The sequence below is a fragment of the Silene latifolia genome, chromosome 3 (genome assembly GCF_048544455.1).
Source record: "Silene latifolia isolate original U9 population chromosome 3, ASM4854445v1, whole genome shotgun sequence".
Taxonomy (NCBI): Eukaryota; Viridiplantae; Streptophyta; class Magnoliopsida; order Caryophyllales; family Caryophyllaceae; genus Silene; species Silene latifolia.
Window position 1 is genome coordinate 32400237 of NC_133528.1, and position 22065 is coordinate 32422301.

At 40.2% G+C, this 22065-nt stretch overlaps 2 protein-coding genes and 1 long non-coding RNA gene across 4 annotated transcripts; 1 reads left to right on the forward strand and 2 right to left on the reverse strand.

Moving 5' to 3' along the window:
- Positions 1-377: 377 nt before the first annotated feature.
- On the forward strand, positions 378-2178 carry LOC141647518 (uncharacterized). Its single transcript, XR_012545756.1, has 3 exons — positions 378-455; positions 1351-1438; positions 1973-2178. It is a non-coding gene; the product is annotated as an uncharacterized LOC141647518 (long non-coding RNA).
- Positions 2179-2772: 594 nt separating this feature from the next.
- On the reverse strand, positions 2773-5714 carry LOC141647516 (IAA-amino acid hydrolase ILR1-like 3). Of its 2 annotated transcripts, XM_074455730.1 has the most exons (5): positions 5125-5714; positions 4237-4362; positions 3860-4153; positions 3648-3776; positions 2773-3208 (listed from the first exon to the last, which is right to left on the reverse strand). In XM_074455730.1, the coding sequence occupies exons 1-5, from the start codon at positions 5491-5493 to the stop codon at positions 2834-2836; spliced, it is 1293 nt and encodes a 430-aa protein (XP_074311831.1). In that variant the 5' UTR covers positions 5494-5714; the 3' UTR covers positions 2773-2833. The 2 variants fall into 2 exon arrangements, with proteins under 2 accessions (XP_074311831.1, XP_074311832.1); XM_074455731.1 differs by lacking the exon at positions 3648-3776.
- An 8677-nt stretch (positions 5715-14391) lies between these two features.
- Positions 14392-15985, reverse strand: LOC141647517 ((21S)-21-acetoxyl-apo-melianone synthase SDR-like). Its single transcript, XM_074455732.1, has 2 exons — positions 15806-15985; positions 14392-15362 (listed from the first exon to the last, which is right to left on the reverse strand). The coding sequence occupies exons 1-2, from the start codon at positions 15934-15936 to the stop codon at positions 14624-14626; spliced, it is 870 nt and encodes a 289-aa protein (XP_074311833.1). The 5' UTR covers positions 15937-15985; the 3' UTR covers positions 14392-14623.
- Between the last annotated feature and the right edge of the window lie 6080 nt (positions 15986-22065).

The following is a 22065-nucleotide window of genomic DNA, read 5'->3' on the forward strand; positions in this document are numbered from 1 at the left end:
TGTGGTCCCGTATCCACTCCATGCTCGAAGGTTAACTGTAATACCCCGTATTTTGATAATAATTTATGAGAATAATTTATGTAATTTAAATAATTAATTAATGACATTTCTAATAATAATTACAAATAAGACGTTAATTAAATAATAAAGTAAGCAAGTCGGGAATTGGACTTAGAGTCAATTAAGCCTTGGGCCGTGTGATATGGATTAATGGGTTGATTATGTTAAGCCTAGTATGAGTAGTAGTCGGGATTTGCGTCGGGATTTAATATTAACATAATAAGTATAATAATAATATGTTAATTCCTAATAATAATTAGAAAAGGCAATAGATTCCTAATTGGCATCATATACTCTCTAAATCTAAACTATGAATACATAATAAATCTGAAAAGTAATTCACAAAGAAAGAGGAAGGAGATTTAAGAGACAGAAGGAGCAATTAGCGATAAAAGGTAAAAGATCGTCGTAATTTATGTTTATATCTTCGTATTCAATTAATTTATTATTTAAACACCGTATGAACCACCGTGGACTGTGTTGTTACCCTCAATAGTTGCCTTTGACCGTGGTGATGCTAGTGGGACTTGTCGTGGCCGTTGTCGACCATTGTGGGTGACGAATTTGGTGTCTAAAGGAGAGGCTGTCGCGGATTTAAGACGAAAATTGTAGCTTGTGTGTTAGTCGTATGAGCACGGGGTTTGGGTGGCTGGATAGGTCGGCTATGGGTGGTCCTTATGGTGGTGTTGGGGTGGTTGCAGATGGTGGTTGGTACGGCGAGGTGTCGGGTTGTGGTGTTTGTGTACGGGTTGTGGTTGTGTGTCGTGTTGGAGGGGTTGTGGGTGGTCGTGTGTTGCCGTGGTAGGTGGTGGGACCGCCGTGGGTCAAGGGAGACCACGGTGGTGGCCACGGGTTGTCACGGTGGTGGTAGGGTAGTGGGTGTTGAGTTGAATTGTTGTGTGTCGGGTTTTCAGGAGCTGTCTAGGGCGTGTAAGTTGCGGGTTACAGGGGGTGTTTTAGCAGGTGTTAGGTGGTTGTCGGGATTGGTCGTGGTGCAAGCTAGGGTGTGGCAGGTTTGGATGGTGCTGACGGTGGCTAGGGGTGTCGTGATAGGTGGGTTAAAGGAGGGGGTTTGAACACGGTTTTGCCGTGATGTATGGTTGGTGTTTGTGTTTTGTTTTTCACGTGTTTCACGGGTGAATAGGTGTGGGTGTGTGTGGTTTCTATTTGTTTATTAAGGCGGGTTTTTACGTAATGCTAATTCATACGGAAATAATTAATTAAATTACAATTGAATAATTAATATAATGAATTAAATAATAAATAATTAAATTATAATATTTATGTTAGGTGATGATTTGGGAAGAATTTATAATCGGGTTCGTTTGCTTTAATTATTTGGAGCGCTTTGAGCTGCTTAATTGGATTTGCTTGCCAGGTAGGAAACTACTCAATCTTGTGTTATTTCTGTTATTGCTAAAGATGGATTAAATGTATGAGGTGGTGGATTGGTAAAGGATGTGTTTAACTGTTTACAGCGATCTTTTATTATCTTGCTGGATTTTCTGTCTTATGCCATTATTCTATATCATGTTGGTTTGGTTATATTATTGAGACTGTCATTATTATCGATTGTTGTTGGAGTTGGGAGATGAGTTTTGTGTGTAACTGATGTGTGTCCGAGGCGGATCAGGTGTGTGTCAGTATATCCGCATGTGAACCGAGGCATTTGTGTGTCCTGGAGTATGATTGTGTGTCTAGAAGTGGAGTATGACTGTGTGTCTAGAAGTGGCTTTGTGCCTTGTGGCTGTGTGCCATGGGGTGAAGTGAACGGAATTGTGGTGGTAGAATTTATTTGTGTATCAGTGATATTGCAGGTTGCTTTATTCTTATTCATTTTTTAGTTTCCTACTCAACCTCGTGGTTGACTGTGTATTCGTGAACACCTGTGATGAACCATAATGGGGAGCAGATTTGACAGGTATTAAAGATTAGCTGACTTGGAAGCTTAGGGGATGCGTGAGGATTCGGCCAGTCTACCTAGAGTCTAGATCACATAGATTATTTAATCAATTTATTTATTTCCGCTGCGAGATGTACTTTAATTTATATTAAGTTTTAGTTGGTTAATTTGTAATAAACATGTATTCACTAAAGTTTTATTTAAAGTACTTTGGTGAGTTGGACTTTGTTATTCACTACTTCGGAAAACCGAGGTAGTAACGCTCCTATTTATTTGGGAATGTCTTGCTAAAGGCTCCTGAATAAATGGGGGTGTTACAATAACATTCCAAAATTAGAAAGAACTCGAAGATTCAAGGGATAGGCCTCTGATAACAGCTCGTACTTTCTCCTTGTTACAAGGAATCGTGTCCACTAAGGCGATAGAGATAATGGAGAAGAACTGGAGAGATGCTTTGGTTTGGGTATTGGGTTGGAGGATCGATGTGGACACGTGCTACGGAAGACTCATGCATTACCTTGTGCATGCACCTTGGTTTCTTTGAAGAATAGAGGTAGAAGGGTCCATGTTGAGGATGTTCATGCCTTTTGGAAGTCATGAACAAATGCCGAAAACTAATAATGATATGTTTCAGGAACTGGTTGAGGAAGTGAGAAACAGTGACCTGGCCTATCGGAGGGTAATTAATAAGATACCAAACACCCGGAGGACGATAAGCCTATCATGTTGTTATTTAAAAATATTTATATTTAGTTAGATTCAAAAGGTGAGAAATTAAAATTTATAGGGCGAATGTGATTTAGACGATGTAGATGGCCTAACATTTACATTAAATCATCAATACCAGAAGATAAAACGAAGCTGTTAAAGTCACTTAATCAGAGCATTGTCATTAAGATACGAGAATGCCACAGCAGCATGAAGAGCAGCTCCAATAGGGAGAACTTCCTCATCGACAAAAAGGTAAGGCGAGTGTAACGACCTGGTTGATTTCAATGTCTTGTTCATCACCCCAACGCTGAAAAATGCAGCTGGTATTCTCTGAGAATAGAACCCGAAATCCTCTGCAGCCATGCTTAGTGGGGCCTTACCCACATTCATCTCCCCCAGTAGATTGATTCCTACACCATTTGCCAGCTTATACATTTCATTGTCGTTCACAGTTGGAGGATAATGCCGTCTTTCTACCTCCATGAAGTCAACTGTGCCCTTACACTGATGCACGCCCGATTGTAGCTCTATCACCTGTTACAATGCAGTCAGGTTAAGCTTCAAAACTTCTGCTTACACAGCATGATATTTTCAAATCCATGAGCATGATACACGTGAATGTAAATGTTAAAAGTCTACCATGCCAATATTTTCTTTTATGTTACGGGCCTTTCAATTTAACCAACATGCGGCCTTTATCATCAATGTTAGACCGATATTTGACTGGTACTGACGACCCTTGGCGAAATATAACTGAAACACCTGACTAGACCAATGGGATGGATATAACCAATGCAAAACAAATCACGGATCATGATAAACCACACACCATTTTTGCGACCAATAACCCCAATTTAATACCACCATCAAATCTTAAGGAAACACGGGGATTCAGTATAAATGTATAATCATGGAAATAGAAGTAACAAGAAAAAGAGAGAACAAATGCTGTTTCTAGCAATATCTGACTGACTTCTTGAATCCTTCTCTTGACGAAGGACATGCCCTCTGAAGTAAAGCACCTAAAAGTCCCCCCAAGTGTAACAGTCTCAGGGATTTCATCTCCTTGTTGACCGCCTTTTACAAAAGTCACTGTCACCACCTTCATGCGAGAAAGATTAATTATACTCCAAAACAAAAATAAGGCGTTGAAAAAATCAAGTAACATAAGAGAAAGGAGCTTACTCTGCTTTCAAGAGGATCTGTCTCTCGAGAAATAATCTGTTGGAGAGCCAAAACTATAGAGGACGCAGCCAAAACAGGATCTTTTGTTTTGTCATTCCCTTGAATGGCTGCAAGAAACCTCCCAGAACTAGCAAGAATAGGACCAGGTCGAGACTCAATTGTTCCGGTGGGTATATGAGGACCAATATGAAGTCCAAAAATAGCTCGCACATTGTCAATAGCACCCTCTTGTATCATAGCATATGCACCTGCACGTCCTTCTTCTGCTGGTTGGAAGATTAGCTTCACAGTTCCCTATATAATCGATTCACTACAAACATCAAGTCTCAGTGAGCCTTTTCGACAAAATTTGGGTAACATCCTTTCAATACACATACCTTCAAGTGCTTCCTTTGCTCTTGAAGCAACTTTGCAGCCCCAAGAAGCATAGTGACGTGAACGTCATGGCCACATGCATGCATTTTACCATCAATCTTGCTCTTGTTTTCCCACTCTACCAGTTCCTAACAATGTATTTTCACTTTAGGAGTTAAATTGGGTAAGCTGTAAAATTAATTTCAAGAGGGATTAACAGCGCAAATGAACGTGACAAAGAAGTGACTGTTGCTCCCATAAGAATCAGTAAACTTAAAAGTCACAGAATGCCAAAGAAACATCCTCTATTATTTCATGAGATAGGCTGCATACTTTGACCGGCAGCGTCTTATAGGCAATCGGATTTGGATAATGACTGTATTGAATGGAACAGTCAGTTCTCCTCAACTTGTCGAGTTGGATTATTATTATTTTGCTCAATGAAATTCATTTATACCGCGTACTTTGGAAGAGGAAATAAGGGAAAATATAAAGGCAGTCTTTCATCAGGGCAAAAGCTTTCAGGGAATTTATGCATAAATGCACAATATATGTCTCTCATATATTGAACTGAAAGTCGCAACCAATACATTGTCTATTCCTAAAATAGAAAGGTAAACAATTGACTAAGACAGCCTAAAATGGAATAAGTAAACAAATGACGAGTACAGAGGGAGTAATCAACTAGAGTGCAATGAGTACATTTTCTAATCTAAAACTCGTACATAATCATAAGCTACGATAATACTTCAAATTTTAGAAATGAATTTGGATCATAATAAAAAATCGTATCCCAAAACCAATTGGCAATCGAGAAAATAGTTCATCTGTCTATAAAATGATCAACTCTCTCGTCTTTCTCCATAAAATACTCAAATGTGACATGTATCTAATCATGTTCGGCGGTATACCTGAATTGGGAGGGCATCCATATCAGCTCGAAGAGCAAACCAAGGCTGTGACCCGGACCCAATAGTCCCAACAACCCCGGTTTTGGCAACGGGCCAAGTATACTCAATGCCAAGCGAGTCGAGCTCGGACCGAATGAGTTGACTCGTAAGATACTCTTCAAATGCCAGTTCAGGGTACTCATGTATTCTCCTCCTCACACTCTTCAACCATTCGAAGAATTCGGGTTCTCTCGCTTTTTTAAGCAGTTCTGGACCCAGTTGACCCGTTTCTATTTCCAGTACGGATCCGGATAGATGTCGGGTCCATATGAATATTAATAGGATCCAGATGTAGAAACAATTACCCGTAACTCCATAAGTTTTGATCATCAAAACAGAGTTTGTATTGTTGTTGGGGTATTAAGTTTGATCAATTGAAGTTCTTAATGGTTTTTTCTGAATTCGGAGCTAATTTGATGTTGGTTTGATTAAAAGTTTGGAAGGGTGGAGATCATTTTCTAAAGAGTCAACCAGAGAATAAGGGAAGTGGTTAGATTGTTAGAATAGAGAGCAAAACGTAGAAGATATGAAATCGGGTCTTTTTTGGATGTGTTTTTCCCAATAAATATCGACCACGTTTTCATTCTGAAAGACAATTTTGCCCTTTACATCTCACTAACTCTTTACTTTTCTCTCCAAGTCCAAAAATCCCCAAATATTCCCAACATCAAACACCATCACCACCTCCTACCACCACGCCGCCACCTAGGTTGCACGGACACGCCTAGTTTTGAGCGTTCCCGTGTCGGAAACAGACACTCGTAGGACACGCCTGAAAACGTTCTGGACACGCCTTGAACCGTGTCCCCGGTTTTTATGTTAAAAGAAAACGTGTCGGACACGGTCCAACATGGTTGGACACGGCCCGTGTCCGATGGACACACAAAATAAGCAGTTTTGAAATCAAAATCTCACTTTATCAGTTATCACGACATCTCACTTTTCCATTTTCCCCTCACCTCTCATTTCTCCCCTCGTTTCTCTTGCATTATGACGCCTTCCAGCCTCCCCTCGCCTGAGTCCGACCACCGTCAGCCTCCCCTTCGCCGCCGGCAACCTCTCTTGCCATGTATCTTACTTTTTCATTTTTCTCTAACTTCCCAATCTATGTTTTATTTCTATATTAATCTCTATATATATTATACATAATAATAAGTTTCTCAATTTATGTTTTATTTCCCATTGTTGTTGTTATTAAATTTGGGGGTTTTAAATTTGGAGATTATTGTAGATTTTTCGGAAGTTAGGGTTTGTTTCATTTAGGGGTAATTTTCGGAAGCGGATAACTGAGTTGTTATTCCGACTTACCGAAAGAAGTTTAATGAATAATTACAATGATGCAAAGGATGATCCGTGAACTCTCTTTTTTTCAGCTTTTGGTGAGCATTGTTTTTCCAACTTATTTCTAGTGCCTTTTAATGTTAATATATTTTGCGGAAAATATTCGGTTTGATAACTATGACCAATAGTATTGTAAGACTCGAATTTTGGTTTATAATTTGGAACCTTTGATACTTTTTATTTTATTTTGTAAGACTTGAATACTTATTTAAATTTGGGTTTGTAATTTGGAAATTTGTAGTTTTTAATTAAGACATGTTGATTTTAACATATAAGACATTAATATTGATTGTCATTTTACGATTTTGTGGCCTTTAAATGACCAAAGTTTAGATATTGGTTATAATGTTCTTCAAATTCCCTTTATTTTAATATGTATATTGATTTTTTTTGCCGTGTCCGTGTCCTAAAAATTTTCAACTGTCGTGTCGCGTGTCCGTGTCGTGTCCGTGTCCGTTTTCGTGCAACCTAGGCCGCCACTGCCGTTTACCGCCACCACCGCCATTGTTCATATCCGTTTTTTTTTTTTAAAATTAGCTTTGTAATTGAAATTAAATCGTTTATTGTTGTTGTTAATAGATTATATGACTTTATTTGTTAGTTTTAATTGATTATATGCTTCGATTTGGCTAGTTAATTGAATTTATTTTGATTATTTTAGGTTTTATTAAACTTTATTGAATTAGTTTTGAAAGATAGATTGTTGTTTGTATTATTGTAATTGTATTGTTGTTTTTGTTGCCAATCTTTTGCTAATTAGTTGTAATTATATAGTTGTTTGCGTAAAATAGGTCAATTATATGTCGAATAATGTTGTTGTTGGTGTCGAATTTGAGTCGAAAAAAATGGGGAAGAGGACACCATGAATGAAACGTGTTGTTTCATCCATGGTGAAACGTGAATTTTGGACGTTTGGCCATGGAGGAACGATGGTTTTGGCCGTTTGCCCATGGACAAACGTTAGGTTTGGTCGTTTAGTCCATGGTGAACGTGGATTTCCATTGTTTGGACCATGGTGAACGTTGATTTCCAACGTTTGGACCATGGACTGAACGTTGGATTTCAACTTTGGTCCATGGTTCAACCTTCGGGGGACAAAATTCAGATTTACGCAGAAAAATCGCAATGTTTGCTATTACTAAGTTAATACGTAATGTAAATCAATTATCGAACAGATTTAACGGTGCGCAAAAAAAAAATTAACCAAATAATGAAGCGATTAAGTTGTTTAAATACCGGTGATTCGGGATCCGTCATGTTGTTAATTGTTGTTGTTGGTTTTCTTTTTTTAATTTAGTTGATTTTTAGTTGAATTTGAGAGGAAATTTTTTAGAGGGAGAAAGTGTTGGATGAGTGGAAGGGCAGTTATCGTCTTTTTTTTTTTAAAACGTCGTCGATATAAATCAGCCCCCGTTTACAATGGTCTATCTACATATCTACCATGAACAAAAAAGCACCAATCAATACGATGAAAAAGGAAATGGAAGATATTGATACTTTGATAGCTCCTCCAGTGTTATGTACTTAGAATTGGTAAACAAGTCAACCGGGTCGGGTTTTTGTCACGTTAATCCGGGTCAGTTCAGTTCGAGTTTGTAAGTATTTGGTTGGGTCGGGTCATTATCAAGTTATTCAGTAATAACAGTCTGTTTCCAACGATAAGCATTAGGGTCGGGTTAATTCGAATTCAGGTCAAGTTCGGGTTCTTAGTTGGGTGTCAGGTCGGGTTAATTTTGCCAAGTTTAGACTAGTATTCACTTACTCACGAGTAGATCTGGCAAAACGGGTCAATGGGTCGGGCCAATTCGAGTCTCTCATATTATCGGGTTATTTCGGGTCGGGTTAGGTCATTTCGGATTTCAACTGTTTTCGGGTATGTTGATCAGGTTATTTTTGGGTCAAAGCGGGTGGGGTTATATCAGGTTCGAGTCATTTTCGGGTCAACGATTAAGACAGAAAAAAGTACGTTTAGTATTATTACCTATTTTTAGTTCAGTTTGTATTTGATTCTTTATTTTTAACATTAACAATATTAAGTGTGCTTTTAAGTTAGTCATTTTAATTTTTTTTTTATTCAATTAGTGTTATGTTTTTGTCGATCGTTTTCTTGTCAGTTGGTTTAGGATTGGGTCATTTCGGGTCGGGTCTGTTCAAGGTCAACAAAGTTCGGGTCATGTTCGGTTCAGGTCGGGTCAATTCGGGTTTTGGGTCACGGTTGAGAGTTACAGTTCGGGTCAATTTCGGGTCTCAGATCAATCTTTTCGGGTCGGGCTAATTGGGTCGGGTTGGTCTTGCCAGGTCTACTCACGAGTCATCGAGTCCATTGAACCTTATATGTTTCATCGTCCAAAAACCAGGTACAAACCATATACTTTCAAATATTTACAAACGTTCAACACATTAACGCGTCTCAAATCCGCTAACCAGCTTGTTCGTGGACTAAAAAGTCCCTTAAGTTTTGGCCTATGTCCAGCTCCAGCCTAAACCCTCATTCAATTACCTCTAATTAACAGAAATACAAGAATCTTATGCGAATATGAAACCTATTTTCACTCAATGTCAACTAATAGGTTATAATCTATTAGGGTAATTGATGTAAAATAAAGTCACAATTTTACTTTTCAGAGATAATTTTGCAGCAGAAGTAAAAAAGATATATAAAAGGATATGAATTAGTTGTAAAAAATCTCGTAAGACCCCTCAACTAAAACTAGGATATGACGTGAAAAAACTCTCCTTCCTCGCAAGAAATTCGAAGATATACACGAATCGTGGCTCTCACCTCGCAAGGATCGAATCACACTAAAATTTCAACCTCACAAGGAAGAAATAAAGAACTTATAACTCGCAAGCAATAAGCACACAACAAGAAACTTTTGTATTAATTCTCAAACTCGATTGAATAAAACTGATTACAAAGCTCCCTATTTATACTAGAAAAGACCGACTTATAGACTCCTAAAAACGGAATAGGAAACTTGTAACACCCCGTATTTTATTAAGTTGGATAAAATTCTTTTAATTGCTATTTTGAATTTAATTACATCATTTAACGATTTATATATATATGCTTAGCTAATTAATTAATTTCATCATAATTCGATACGTTAATTTTAATAATCATTAATAAGTTTATTTAAAGTTAGTTCGAGTTTATTGAAGTTGGTATCAGAGCATATTTGCTCCCGACGCACGTTTGTGCACCCCACTATAAATAACTTGACCTTAAAATAATAAACTTGAGAGATGGGTAAGATGGGTAGACTTAGGACCTTATGTTGTAGTCTCTTTGTGTTTGCTCTTTGTTAGGTACTAACCTGTTTGTTGATTGTCATTTAATAATTGTTGCGTTCTTGGATCAATGACCGTGAGCTTATCTATAGCTAATGGAGTTATTACCCTTATTATAAAAAAAAAATTTGAACTAAAGGTTTTGAAAATATTTTAATGTTTTTCACTGGTTTTAACGTCAATTAGTGTTAAAACTTGTTATTGGAGACGTCTGATAATTAGTTTTATCATTTGTTGGTGTAAAAATGTATTTTTATGTCTTTGAATTGGAATATTGATGTTCTTGAGTGATCGCCAAGAGTATCTCCGTTCCATTGAAAGGACACTTATTTTTTACGAAGATCAAGATTTAGTGCCGATTGCTGAGGATTGAAGATTTGTTCAACCTTTGAAGAATGCTTCTACTTCCTTGAATATGTTTCTCGTTCTTTTTGTATCTCGCCTTATTCTTAATCTCTTGGTGCTTATCCTCCTTCTAAACTCCCTTCTGTTTTACTTTAAAAGCTACGCTTGTACTCCTAACTTGTCTCTTTGCTAGCGTAAGGTAACTATTCCGAGTTACTCGACGAATTAATGTCACATTAGTAGTTAATGTTGTGCCTGTTGTTTGTTAAGTGTTTAGGTGATTGATAATGTGTTACTTTCGTTTTTCACATGATAGAAATTAGAAATAGCATGAGAATTATATTGTGATAAATTTTATGATTTGGGCAAAGTAGGCAAAGACTCGAGTGGGCGATTGACCGAACGAGTTTGGTCAAACTAGGTTTAAACCAGTCAGCCTCGATTTGACCGATGACCCGTCGCGGGACTCGGGTCGAGGGTTTGTCTTTGAGGTAAGATTGGTTGTTATTGGAGGTTTTATGTTATGCCTTGATATTTGTAATTATCATTTCACATGTTGGTTGTTGGATGCTTTGGAAGCCTTATGCTTGAGTCTTGTTTGCCTTTAGCCATTGTAGTTTATTCTCATGGACTATGATATTGATGGTTAGCTATAATTTGGTTATTGATGACATGAGGATATGGTTGGATTGTCTACTGAATAGACATTTATATAGCCTTTCACATGATAGAATGTTAACATTTATGTTGGTAAGTTGGACTCTTTGCCCCTCTTATGGTTAATTGGGTATCCTACTTGTCTTGTGTGGTGTGGGCTAAAGTATTCAAGTCGGGACTAGTCGGGACTAGGTCCTAGGTGAGTATTTCGGCCTTCATCATAGATAGGTCATTATAGTCTTTGACGAGTGTATGTTCACCGCTTAATAGCCTCGTGTTCCCGACTTGGTGGGTTTATATCCAAGTTGGGGCATGACCTCGTTACTTATTTTGAGAGTAAGTGGTCAGCTTAAGTACTAGCCAACCCTTTGGTGGACTCCTTAGGGTACTCACTTTGTTTTTAAAAAAATTGTGGGTCTTGGGTGCGGTGGTACGGTGTGTATCCGCATGTCTAGGTCTGCGCAGATTTTAGGCTAGGGTTGTGTTGTGTCTTGGCCATGTTTTGATAGAACCTCTGAGCCAAGATACCGGTTTGATTACCTTCCCTACCTCGTGGTATAGACTCGAGTTACAGAGTGACTATTGACGGTGCTAAGAACTTATGCCTGTCTTTGATATATTGCCCTTTCTTGTTTGATGATTCTATGAATCATAGAAGGTGAGATGCAAGCCGGCTATGGTTGATAGAGTTTGGATTCTTGGATGTTATGTGATTCACATGATAGTGTAGTATGAGTCGGTCTAGTATTCGCATGCTAGGACTATGTGTTGTTATATTGTTGTTCACATGATAAGCACGATTGTCTAGCATCTATATGCTAAGGCATTGTGTGATTCGTATTCATATTCTTATGTTTACATGTTATATTAATTATGACATTTCGTGGCTGGGAGAACTCGGAGTTACTCCCCACTGACTGTGGCTTTCGTATTTGTATAAAATGCGAATGACAGGTAGGTGATGCATATATGGGGTACATGGACGAGCTAGCGAGCAAAGTAACCTTGGAACCTAGATTGGCTTTATTTTATTGTGACCCTTAAACACTTTTTATGTCACATACATTTTAGGGACATATGTCTCCCTCTTTACATTTGGTTGTATAATTTGCTATTCCCGACTTTAGCGATGGTTATGTTATGACACTTCTAGTTAGACCTTGTATGTTTGACACCTTCCAATTTGGATATCTTTATAACAGGTTCAGGTTTTAAAATTACAGGTTTCTACCCAATTGAACCTATTACAAACATATCCATGCAATTTTATTCTAGAATTACGTGTTTACTTTTCCGCGATAAGTGAGGGTATCACAAAACTTGCCTAAAACGACTAAGACAACATATAGAAACTGATTTCTAAGATGGTAAAATTGCCTTATTACAACCTTGCTAAGATTAGGAAATAAACAACAAGGAAATAAACAACTGCCTAAAATTTATTAGCTAGAATAAGGAAAACTAAAATTAGGAAACTAAATTTGTAGAGCAACATTCAGCTTCCTTCGTTTCTCCATACTATCATTTTCACTTGACTATTATCATTTTCACTTGAGTTGAGCACTTTTCGAATCCTTCAAAATATTTGGGACACATTTCGACTTTATTTTCATTGTACCCTAACGCTCCCGCATCATAACTTTAGTTTCCTTCGTTTCTCCATACTATCATTTTCACTTGACTATTATCATTTTCACTTGAGTTGAGCACATTTCGAATCCTTTAAAATATTTGGGACACATTTCGACTTTATTTTCATTGTCCCCTAACGCTCCCGCATAGGTAATGATGACCATTTTTAATAACAAAATAAAATGTAGGAACATCGCTCTAGAAAAACGATTTCTCCTCTCTCTAGGAAAAAAAACAAAACCTAACCCCCTTGTTTTCTTCGCCGCATCTACCCTTCACCCATAGCCCACCCTTCTTCCCCTACCTTATCGTCGGAGATGGGGCCACCCCATGACCTATTTCCGGCGATTCGACACATCTCGCCCCTCGTTTTATCCTCCAATTGTTTGATTTCGCTCGTTCGTCGGCTTCTTTTTTGGCGGAACGGCAATTGGCCACTACTATTGCTTTAAACCAGAACCTCAGATGACGATTTGGCGTATTTTTCAAATCATGAGGTTGTTTTTTATTATTTTTATGAATGGTGTTTGATTTCCCCGAATATAAGGTGGAGTCAAGATAGGCTTTGGTGCATCAGTTCAGTGAGTCATGGGTCTCTTGATCGGTTGTCGGAACAAGTTCTGTAACTAGTGTCTTGTTGTTTGGCTGTGTCGGTGGTTGTCTCTATGAACCACTTTGTTCCTGTTCCTCCGGTTCCTCGTATAGTCACCGATTTCTTCGTATGAAACTCAGGGGTGGTGATCCCCCCATTCCCCCTACCGAAGGTACGACTCCTTTCTTTTGTTGTGTCAGTGTGTGTCGATGACCATAACTCATCTTGTCGCATCGCTGTTGTCCGTTGTGGAGGTGGTTTGGGACCGATATGGTGTTCCCCCCTTTCCCCCCACCTATCGGCCCATCTCCTTGTGTCTTTCACTGTCGTCTGTGTTTTGGTAGTCTTGTTGCATGAAAGGCGGTGGTCTTGGGAGGTTTCGTTTGGTGAAATGGGTGTTTGTCTTTGGATGGTTTTCCTGGTTGCTAATGGGCTGTTGTGTCCTTTGTGAAGTCACTGTTGTGTCCGTGGCTGCCTGCGGTAGGAGTGAGGTCTTGATTGACGGGGTTTTCTCTGTGTTTGATTTGATTAATAAGGTGGAGTTTGAGGTTTGGATGTGATGGTGGTTGAGTCAGATGTGATGGTCTCAGCTTATATCTTATGTTTAATCGACTATTGTGTTTTTTATTACATCAAATAATAACCTCCTATAGGCTTTTCTTAGTGGCTTTTTCATGGATATTTGGGGTGTCCTGTCCTCTTATTCATGGGTTGTTTGCCTTGGGGTGTCTTTTATTGCTTTCGGGTTGTGTTGTGCCCATCTCTCTCTTGCCTTCAGAGATGGTTTTGGTTAGGGGACTGTTCAAGTGGCTTACTCTTTTCTACCTACCTCTTTACTCGCTTTTCTTGGCTACGAGGCTCTTGTTCGCAAGGATTGTTTTCCAAAGTGTAGGAGTCTTTTCTCCTCTGGAGGTAGACTTTTGTGGTCTGTTTTCCGCTTTCCCTTTCTACGTCCTTGTGGCGTAAGTGCACTTTGCTCCCTCCCGATGGATCATGAGGCTCGTTGGTTTCTAGATTATGTGTATCATAGCCAAGGAGATGAATCTCTAAGACACATCTTTGTGTCTTGTTGCAGGTATTTCTCCGAAACTCAATCCGTTAAGATGAGTAAAGATTTGTTTGATCATTTTGCTAGCTAGCTCTGTGCATCCCTTCAAGAATGTTGTGGATGTTGAAGTTGATCTCCGTGTTTAGTCATCCGTACGTCATCAACACACTTTTGTAAACCGATGTAGTTACTTTGTTGTATTAGTTACGGTATTACTAAAATAAATGCATTTGACCATATGAGTCAAATGTCATCTATATAAGAACCTTTCTTTACGGCTGCTTAAAAAAAAAAAAGTGTAGGAGTATAAATGGTATAAACATGGTTTAAGATGATTTTCTATTAGTTTAAGGTAAATGAGTGACAATACAAATGTACTCAAAATAAGTCTCAATGTCTTTTTCTTCTTATTACCACACAAACATTTCTTCGTCTAATTTTAAAGTGAAGGGTTTACCACACATACATATGTAGAAAGTAATCACACTCTTGTTTGTGGATGATGAACCGTATCTGCTAACTCAAAATACATGTAATCTTTCTTAGAAAGAAGATCATTTGGATGTAAACGCAACTCTCATTGAAGAACTGGTTACACTCGACCCTCCATCTGTAATAAGATTATGGCCATTGACAAACTTGGCATCATCACTAGCTAGGAATAGAGCGGCTTGAGCAACATCATCGGCCCTCAATACTCCTCTAACCCCTTCAAGCTTTTTTGACATGCCAGTAAATACCCCGGAAGGAGAAATACAATTCACCCTAATACCGAATTCTTTAAGTTCAGCACTTAAATTCTTGACTAATCCCAAAACTCCATATTTAGACATAGTGTAGGGATGAGTCGCAATCCCTGCTATCGATGTACAAACACTAGACGTGAACAAGATACACCCTCGCTTTTTTGGGATCATGACACGAGAAGCATGTTTAGCGCCATAGAATGAACCGTATAGGTTAGTTCTTATTACACGGTCAAGGCCTTCTTCAGTTGAGTCTAATATCGAACCTAGGGACACATCCCTTACGCCGGCATTGTTGTACATAATGTCTAGTGTACCGTACTTTGAGATGGTATAGTCGATAAGGTCGCTAACGTTTTGTTCATTAGAGATGTCACATTTGAAGTAAACAATGTTGTGATTATTCAGATTGTTAACAATTTGTTGGCCAAGATCATCTTGAATGTCAGCAATTACAACTTTGGCTCCATTTTCCCAAAATAGTTTAGCCGTGCTTGCGCCGATCCCACTTGCTCCTCCTGTTATTATCGCAACCTTGTCCTTCAATCTAACACCATTTTCAACATTTTAGTTGGTGATCAAGTTAGCAAGAGAAGATTTGTACATATGTTGTACCGAACAAAAATGACAAAATATATAACAACAACAAATCAACATAGCCTAAAAACTTCAAAGCTCCTAAACCCGCCTCATCCGACCTATTAGTAAATCGGTACATATAAATCATATAAAAAGTTCCTTAGGTAAGCTCCTTAACTTAGCCTGTCCCAAACTCGTTAAATTTGGGTATGTCAACTTAATTAATAAGCAACCAATTTTAGCAAATACAGAGTATATATACTTAGTTTGCTAATTTGCATGTAACTACAAGTTAGGCGCTAATTAGCAACCAATTTTCCACCAACCGGTAAACAATTCATTCTAAAAATGACTTTTTTTTCTATAGCCCGATTACGTATATTAGACTTTGGATAATTTGATTACAAATACCTTTTTTCAGTTGTTAATGCTGATGAACTGTTCATTTTGATCCAATTGATCGAACTTACGCTAGGAAGCTGAAGAAATAAGGCAATTGAAATTATGTGCTTGGATTTTGTAGAAGTGTAATTGCTCTGCATGAATCTGCTGATTATATACACATTTTAATTTGATTAATTAAAAAAACGAAAATCTTTTCTGCAAGATTACGTTAGGCCAAGGTTGATATTTGTTGAATGTTGCAAGACGCGATCTTGTTTGACATCAGAAAATATTAGCATACGGAATTACGGAGAACGTCAGTAAATCAGATTTGGGCCGATGTCATGAGACTTCATAGGTCACAAATCATGAATTTCACACTCCATAAGGGCTTTGATTCGGTCTATATGACTATTGAAACTGAAAAGAAGGCCCAACCAACCTACAGCCTGTTTGCCACAAGGCTATCAAGGTTAATGTCTTCAACCCAATCTGATCTGACCCGATATGTTGATACGACTCCATAAAACGTAAGGCAAATTTTTTTTTTTTTGCTCAATGAGCAGACTATATCGCGGCTTCGCGGGTAAGAATCGAACTCCTAACCTTATAGACTTATGGTTGGAGAAAGAGAGCACTTATCACGTGAGTTAACTCTTGTTATAAAACGGTGATAGCTGTGAATTCTTTTTTTCTCGGTATTTGTAAAAAAGGGTGTAATTACATAGTATGAGAACTCTTTAAGCCTTTTTTACATTCATTATTAGCCAGCATAACATGTATAACTAATCCTGGCATAAGACTAATCCTTACTGTTTTGGTAAATTTCTACCAATTTAGGGTTAAGGTGGTCTTAGCATTAGATCGATATTACTGTTGTATGATGATTGTATTTATGTATGTATGATAGTTTGTATGCATAGCTAAACAAATAACATAAGCAATTTTGGTGACGCGGAAAACCCGATATGGGAAACAACCGCGGGGGGAGACGGAATCCCACCAAGATTTGCACTATAATTCGACAGGAGGTACAATGCTGACGATTTAGCTATATTATGGAGGCTAGGGTTTTTCTATGTATTTTCTGATGATCCTCGTGTCTTGCATTGATGCCCCTTTTATAGTAGAACTTTCTTGTCTAGGGTTTCTTGCTTCTTCGTCAAGTATTCCTAATCTGGCACGAAGTAGGACTTTCCTTCCTTAGAATATGACAAGTGATAGAATTTCCTTATATTATCTTCGTATAGATGAGCCACCGAGGCCAGGCCCACGTCTCCAATATACGCTGCTCTTGTTCTGGCTCCTGACCACCCCGCCTCCTGACCTGCTTCCCTAAACCAGCCCATATCCAGAATTTGGGCCTAACAGTTTGCCCCCAATTTTCCGCGAAAGTCCAACCCTAGCCATTTTGAGCGGAAAATTCCAGTGTACCGTTGAATGACTTCTCGTATACTCCTTTCCAATTCACATTTTTAAATGCCCACCTAATTTCCCCTTATTTATTTCATCCGCCCCCTTTTCCTCTCCCATCAATCATTTCAACTCTCTCAAAACCCTCAAAACCTCGATTCTCTAAATTCGCCTCCCTATTTTCCTCTCGCCGTCACCGCCGCTCTTCCAACTTCCAGGTATTTTCATTTTCTTCTTCCCTTCACTTATCATGGCCAAAACCCGCTTCACTACGTCCTCGTCTGCCACCATCGACCTCGTCGAGGACGAGATCTTTCCCTCCCAAGGGATCCTCAAAAAACCACACTCTTGCGACTCTCACTTGACCCAAGATGATATCCCTAGAATCAAAGCTCTCTTGGGTTTAGGTGATGATGTGGTGATTTACATCCCAAAACCCGGTCAGAAAGCTGACGCCTTTCGCGAGGGGTGGATCTGCTTGTATACGTACCCTTTTGCCCTTGGTCTCAGATTTCCTTTCCCCTTAATGATTCAAGAGTTCATTCGTCTGAACTCCCTTCCAATGGTCCAAATTTCCCCATATGCATGGAGGATCCTTCTATCCACCATTGTTCTCAATAACAGCCTGGGTGCTAAGATCGGGCTACCAGATATGGCCCACAGGTTTGAGTGTCGGTCACTTGGGAATGGCCAATATACCTTTAGGGCCATGGAGAAGACTGAAAACTTTCTTCGGTCTGCGGCCAAAGGCAAAGACGATGGTTGGTATGAGGACTTCTTTTATATCAAGCTTGAATCTCTTCCTTTAGACGCTAACTATCTCTATGAGCACTGGATCTGGGCCAAGAGTAAGTATTCTTGCATGTCTCTTTCTGTGACTCCCTCTGCTACTCACTTTTCTTACTACGTGGTTTTGCTGCAGAACTCAAGAACCCTGAGAAATCTGAGGACGAGGACGTTTCCGTTGCCAAGCTCTTCTCCATCCCTGAAGGACAAAGGTCGTTTCCTGCTCTACTCTCTGGTCTAGAAAATTCCACTACTGAAGAAACCATGTCTTCTGGTAAGTATTTTCTTCTGATTTTCACATGTTTCTGCTATTACTTACTTTGGATACCAATGCCTCGTGTTCTGGTGTTTGCACAGGAAGTGTCCGCCCCTCTGCTTCTGAGATCCTGATGCGTTTAGCCAGGAAAAGAATAGCTGAATCTACACCCTCACCTACTTCATCCAAAACGAGATCTGCCCCCAGACCTGCTCCAGAGCCTATTGAGGTTACTCCCATATCACGTGCTCCTGGTTCCCCTACTCGTGCTGAGACCAACTGATTCGCATCCCTGCTGGCTTTGGGGACGCTGAACGTGTCAACTACTGGCCCTCGTTGGAGCGGCTCTTGACACCAACCTGCTCCAGGATGTTTGATGAGATGGATCCTCAGGAGATGACTGATCTGGCTGCTGAACACTGTTTCCTTGTAAGTCTGCTCTCTGTTGCCCTATCTACTGTCCTTATTGTCACAACATCTTTTTGATTGAAGGTTTCCTCATGTGCTGCAGGCTCTGTAGTCGTCCCTCTACCTCAGTATGATGCTACAGAGGGCCAAGGTTGAATGCCTGGCGTCTGTGGGGAAGAACAAGGAGCTCACGACCACCTGTGCTAAACTGAGGGAGAAACTCCATGCGACCAAGAGGGAAAAGGAGGTTGCCAAGGACCAGCTCGCCAGGACGCAGGAAGCCAACTGTGTTCTGACCTCCGGATTGGCAAAGGCAGAGGCCCGCGCTGAAGAGATGGCTGAGTTAGCCAGGAACGTAGGAGCCTATACCGCCTTTGAAAGGAGTATTGACTGCATCCGGGCTTATACTGAAGGGATGCACACATCTTGGAACCTGGAGGAGGAGCAGGCGGAGTTTGCTCGTGCTTTCCCCAATGGTATGGATTTAAGCGCCTTATTTCCTGCTGGTGCTGAGGTTGCCAATCCTGAACCCGAATTCCTTGCCATGGACATCTCTGGAACTATCTCTGGGGCTGATGTTGTAGAGGAGATCCCGGCAGAGGGAGCTGGTGGTGGCGCTGCCGTGGCTTCCGAGGCTGCTAAGGTACCTGCATCAGAGAAGCAGATGGAGCATGGGGAGCAGAGCATTGGTTAGAGTGCAGCTGTAGAGAGGATTGACCTCTCTTAAAAGTTTTTTAATCATATTTTCTGGGGACTTGGCCTTGTGTGGTGCAAGTTTTGTAATTATACTCTTGAACTTTTTTTTCGTTTTGTTGTGTTTGCTTGTGCCTGCTGGTGTGCAGGCTTTGAAACTATTGCGGCACTTGTTATAGGTAGCAGGTGTCCTTATTTTGAAGTAACTTTGGGCCTAGCTCTTAGGCCCCCTTTTGATATACTTTGCATTTATGCTTTCGTTTTCTGGAGTTTGATCTCACATTGATATATCCAGGAGGCTGACCTGGCTCCAGGTGCACAGCCCTCGCCCCTGGTGGCAGATGTTTGATAACATATTTTACCCATGACGCAAAATATCTTATTAATAGGATAGCTGATTAAAGCGTACCTCTCATTGTCCTTTTCTGGTTAACAAGGAATGTTGCGTTCCTTGTGGTTCCAGCGTTTGTAATTTCGTGCATGCACCTATGTATATAGCCCTACGTCGTAGCTATGGATTTACCGAGGTTAACGATGAGGTACAGGTGGTCTTAGTATCGCCATGCCCTGCTACCTCTAACGTATGCTCTCCATGTGGCTGACTTAGTAAACGTCTCGTAGCCCACATGGCAAGGGCTAGACCCTCAGAGTTTCCCTTGCCTGACAAGTAACCAACATTAGTATTCAAAGCCTTTCTTCCTATAAGTGTAAAAAATTCCAAAGTAGTACAAATTACCTGGTGCTATCTCATTGTGTTCCAAGGCAACAGCTGGATCCAGGAAGCTACAGCCTGAACAACTCGGTTTAAAAACGACTCAATTTGCTTTGTAAAGCGAAAAAATTAAAACTTAAAAATAAACCAACACCTAAAGCATATACTACCCCCCCCCCCCCTCTTTTTCTTTTTTTTTTGGCTTCATGGACTGCTGAAAGGTCCTCTGTACACTAAAGGCTCAGCACTTTGTCAGGCAAGGTAATGTTTCAGATGACGGATGTTCCAGGGTTTATTCAGGATCTGACCTTGCATGGTCATCAACCTGTATGCCCCCTTTTTTACAATGCTCTCAACCTGATATGGTCCTTCCCACTTGTATGCGAATTTGTCTGCCTTGTGATTTTTGGTATTTTCAAATACCCTTCTGAGTACTAGGTCCTCTACTGCGAGGGTCCTGACTTTGACGTTCTTGTTATATATCCTGGCTACAGATTGCTTGTACGACGTCATACTTATGTAAGCGCTTTCTCGTAGCCCATCAATTGTGTCCAGGCTACTAGTCATTTCAACTTGATTCTGCTCTGCCGTCTGGCAGCCATACCTATGCGTAGGTACCAGAACTTCTGACGGAATCACTGCCTCTACCTTCTGACGGAATCACTGCTACTTTTGGCGTCGTTCTATCTGACCAGAGTACCAATGGTAATTCGTCTGCCCACTTACCCCCTAGCTCCTCCAGCCGCTTTCTAAGGTTCTCCACAATAATTTTATTGCTGGATTCCGCTTGGCCGTTGGTTTGTGGGTATCTGGGGCTGACTTCCTCAGCGTTATGTTCCAACGTGAACAAAAGCCCTCAGTGTTATCTGATATGAACTGGAATCCGTTGTCGCATATGATTTCAGATGGTATTCCAAACCTGCTAATGATGTTGCGCTTTATAAAAGAAATCACCTGGCGTTCCTTTACTTCTGTCATAGCTTCAGCTTCAATCCATTTCGAAAAATAATCAGTCATGACGAGCATATACACTCTGTTTCCTGGAGCCCTAGGCAACTTCCCTACTATGTCCATCCCCCACATCATAAATGGACATGGAGAGATAATTGGATGCATTGGTTCTGGTGGCTGATGGATTGCCGGAGCCGCCTTTTGACACGAATCACAGCATTTGGCATGATTGACAGCGTATGCCCTCATAGTGGGCCAGTAATACCCCTGTCTCTGGATTTTGTTAGACAGGCTTTGTCCTCCAGCGTGGATTTCACACTCCCCGTTGTGTACATCATGCAGCACTGTATCTGCTTCCACTTTACTAAGACACCTGAGACAAGGTCCTGCCAAAGATTTTTTAAAGAAAATGTTATCTATTAGGACGTATCTGGAGGCCTTTATCCTAAAACTTTGTGCCTCTTTCCAGTCTCCAGGGAGTTTCCCATCTCTCAGCTACTCCATATAAGGTGTTCTCCAGTCTGAACCTCCCAGTCGGCCTTCATCTGAGATCAAGACTCCTTCCCTTCGCACGTGTCGTACATGCGCTGCCTCCCCCGGGAGACCCTACTCTGACTCCTTCGGGATAGCTAGAGTTAACACATGAGTAATTGGTATATTCAAGAGTTCTGCGGGCTGGAAGGTAGCCCCCAACGTGGCTAAAGCATCTGCTTCCACATTCTAGTCTCTTGGCACCTGAGTAATCTTGAAGGACCTAAATTTTAACTTCTACTCCGTAGCCACCTTTAGGTAGGCTATCATTTTTTAGTCACGCGCCACGTACTCATTATTCACATGATTTACCACGAGCAATGAGTAGCTAAATACCCTTAGGTTCCTTACTTTGAGCCCTTGCGCCATTTGCATCCCTAATATAAGTGCTTCATACTCAGCTTCGTTGTTAGTTGCCTTGAATTCACACCTGACTGCCTGCACTATCATGTCACCTTTTGGGGACCTCAGGACCAAACCTACCCCAGGTCCCCGGGCATTAGAGGCTCAATCTATGTATAGGGTCCAAATTCCGCT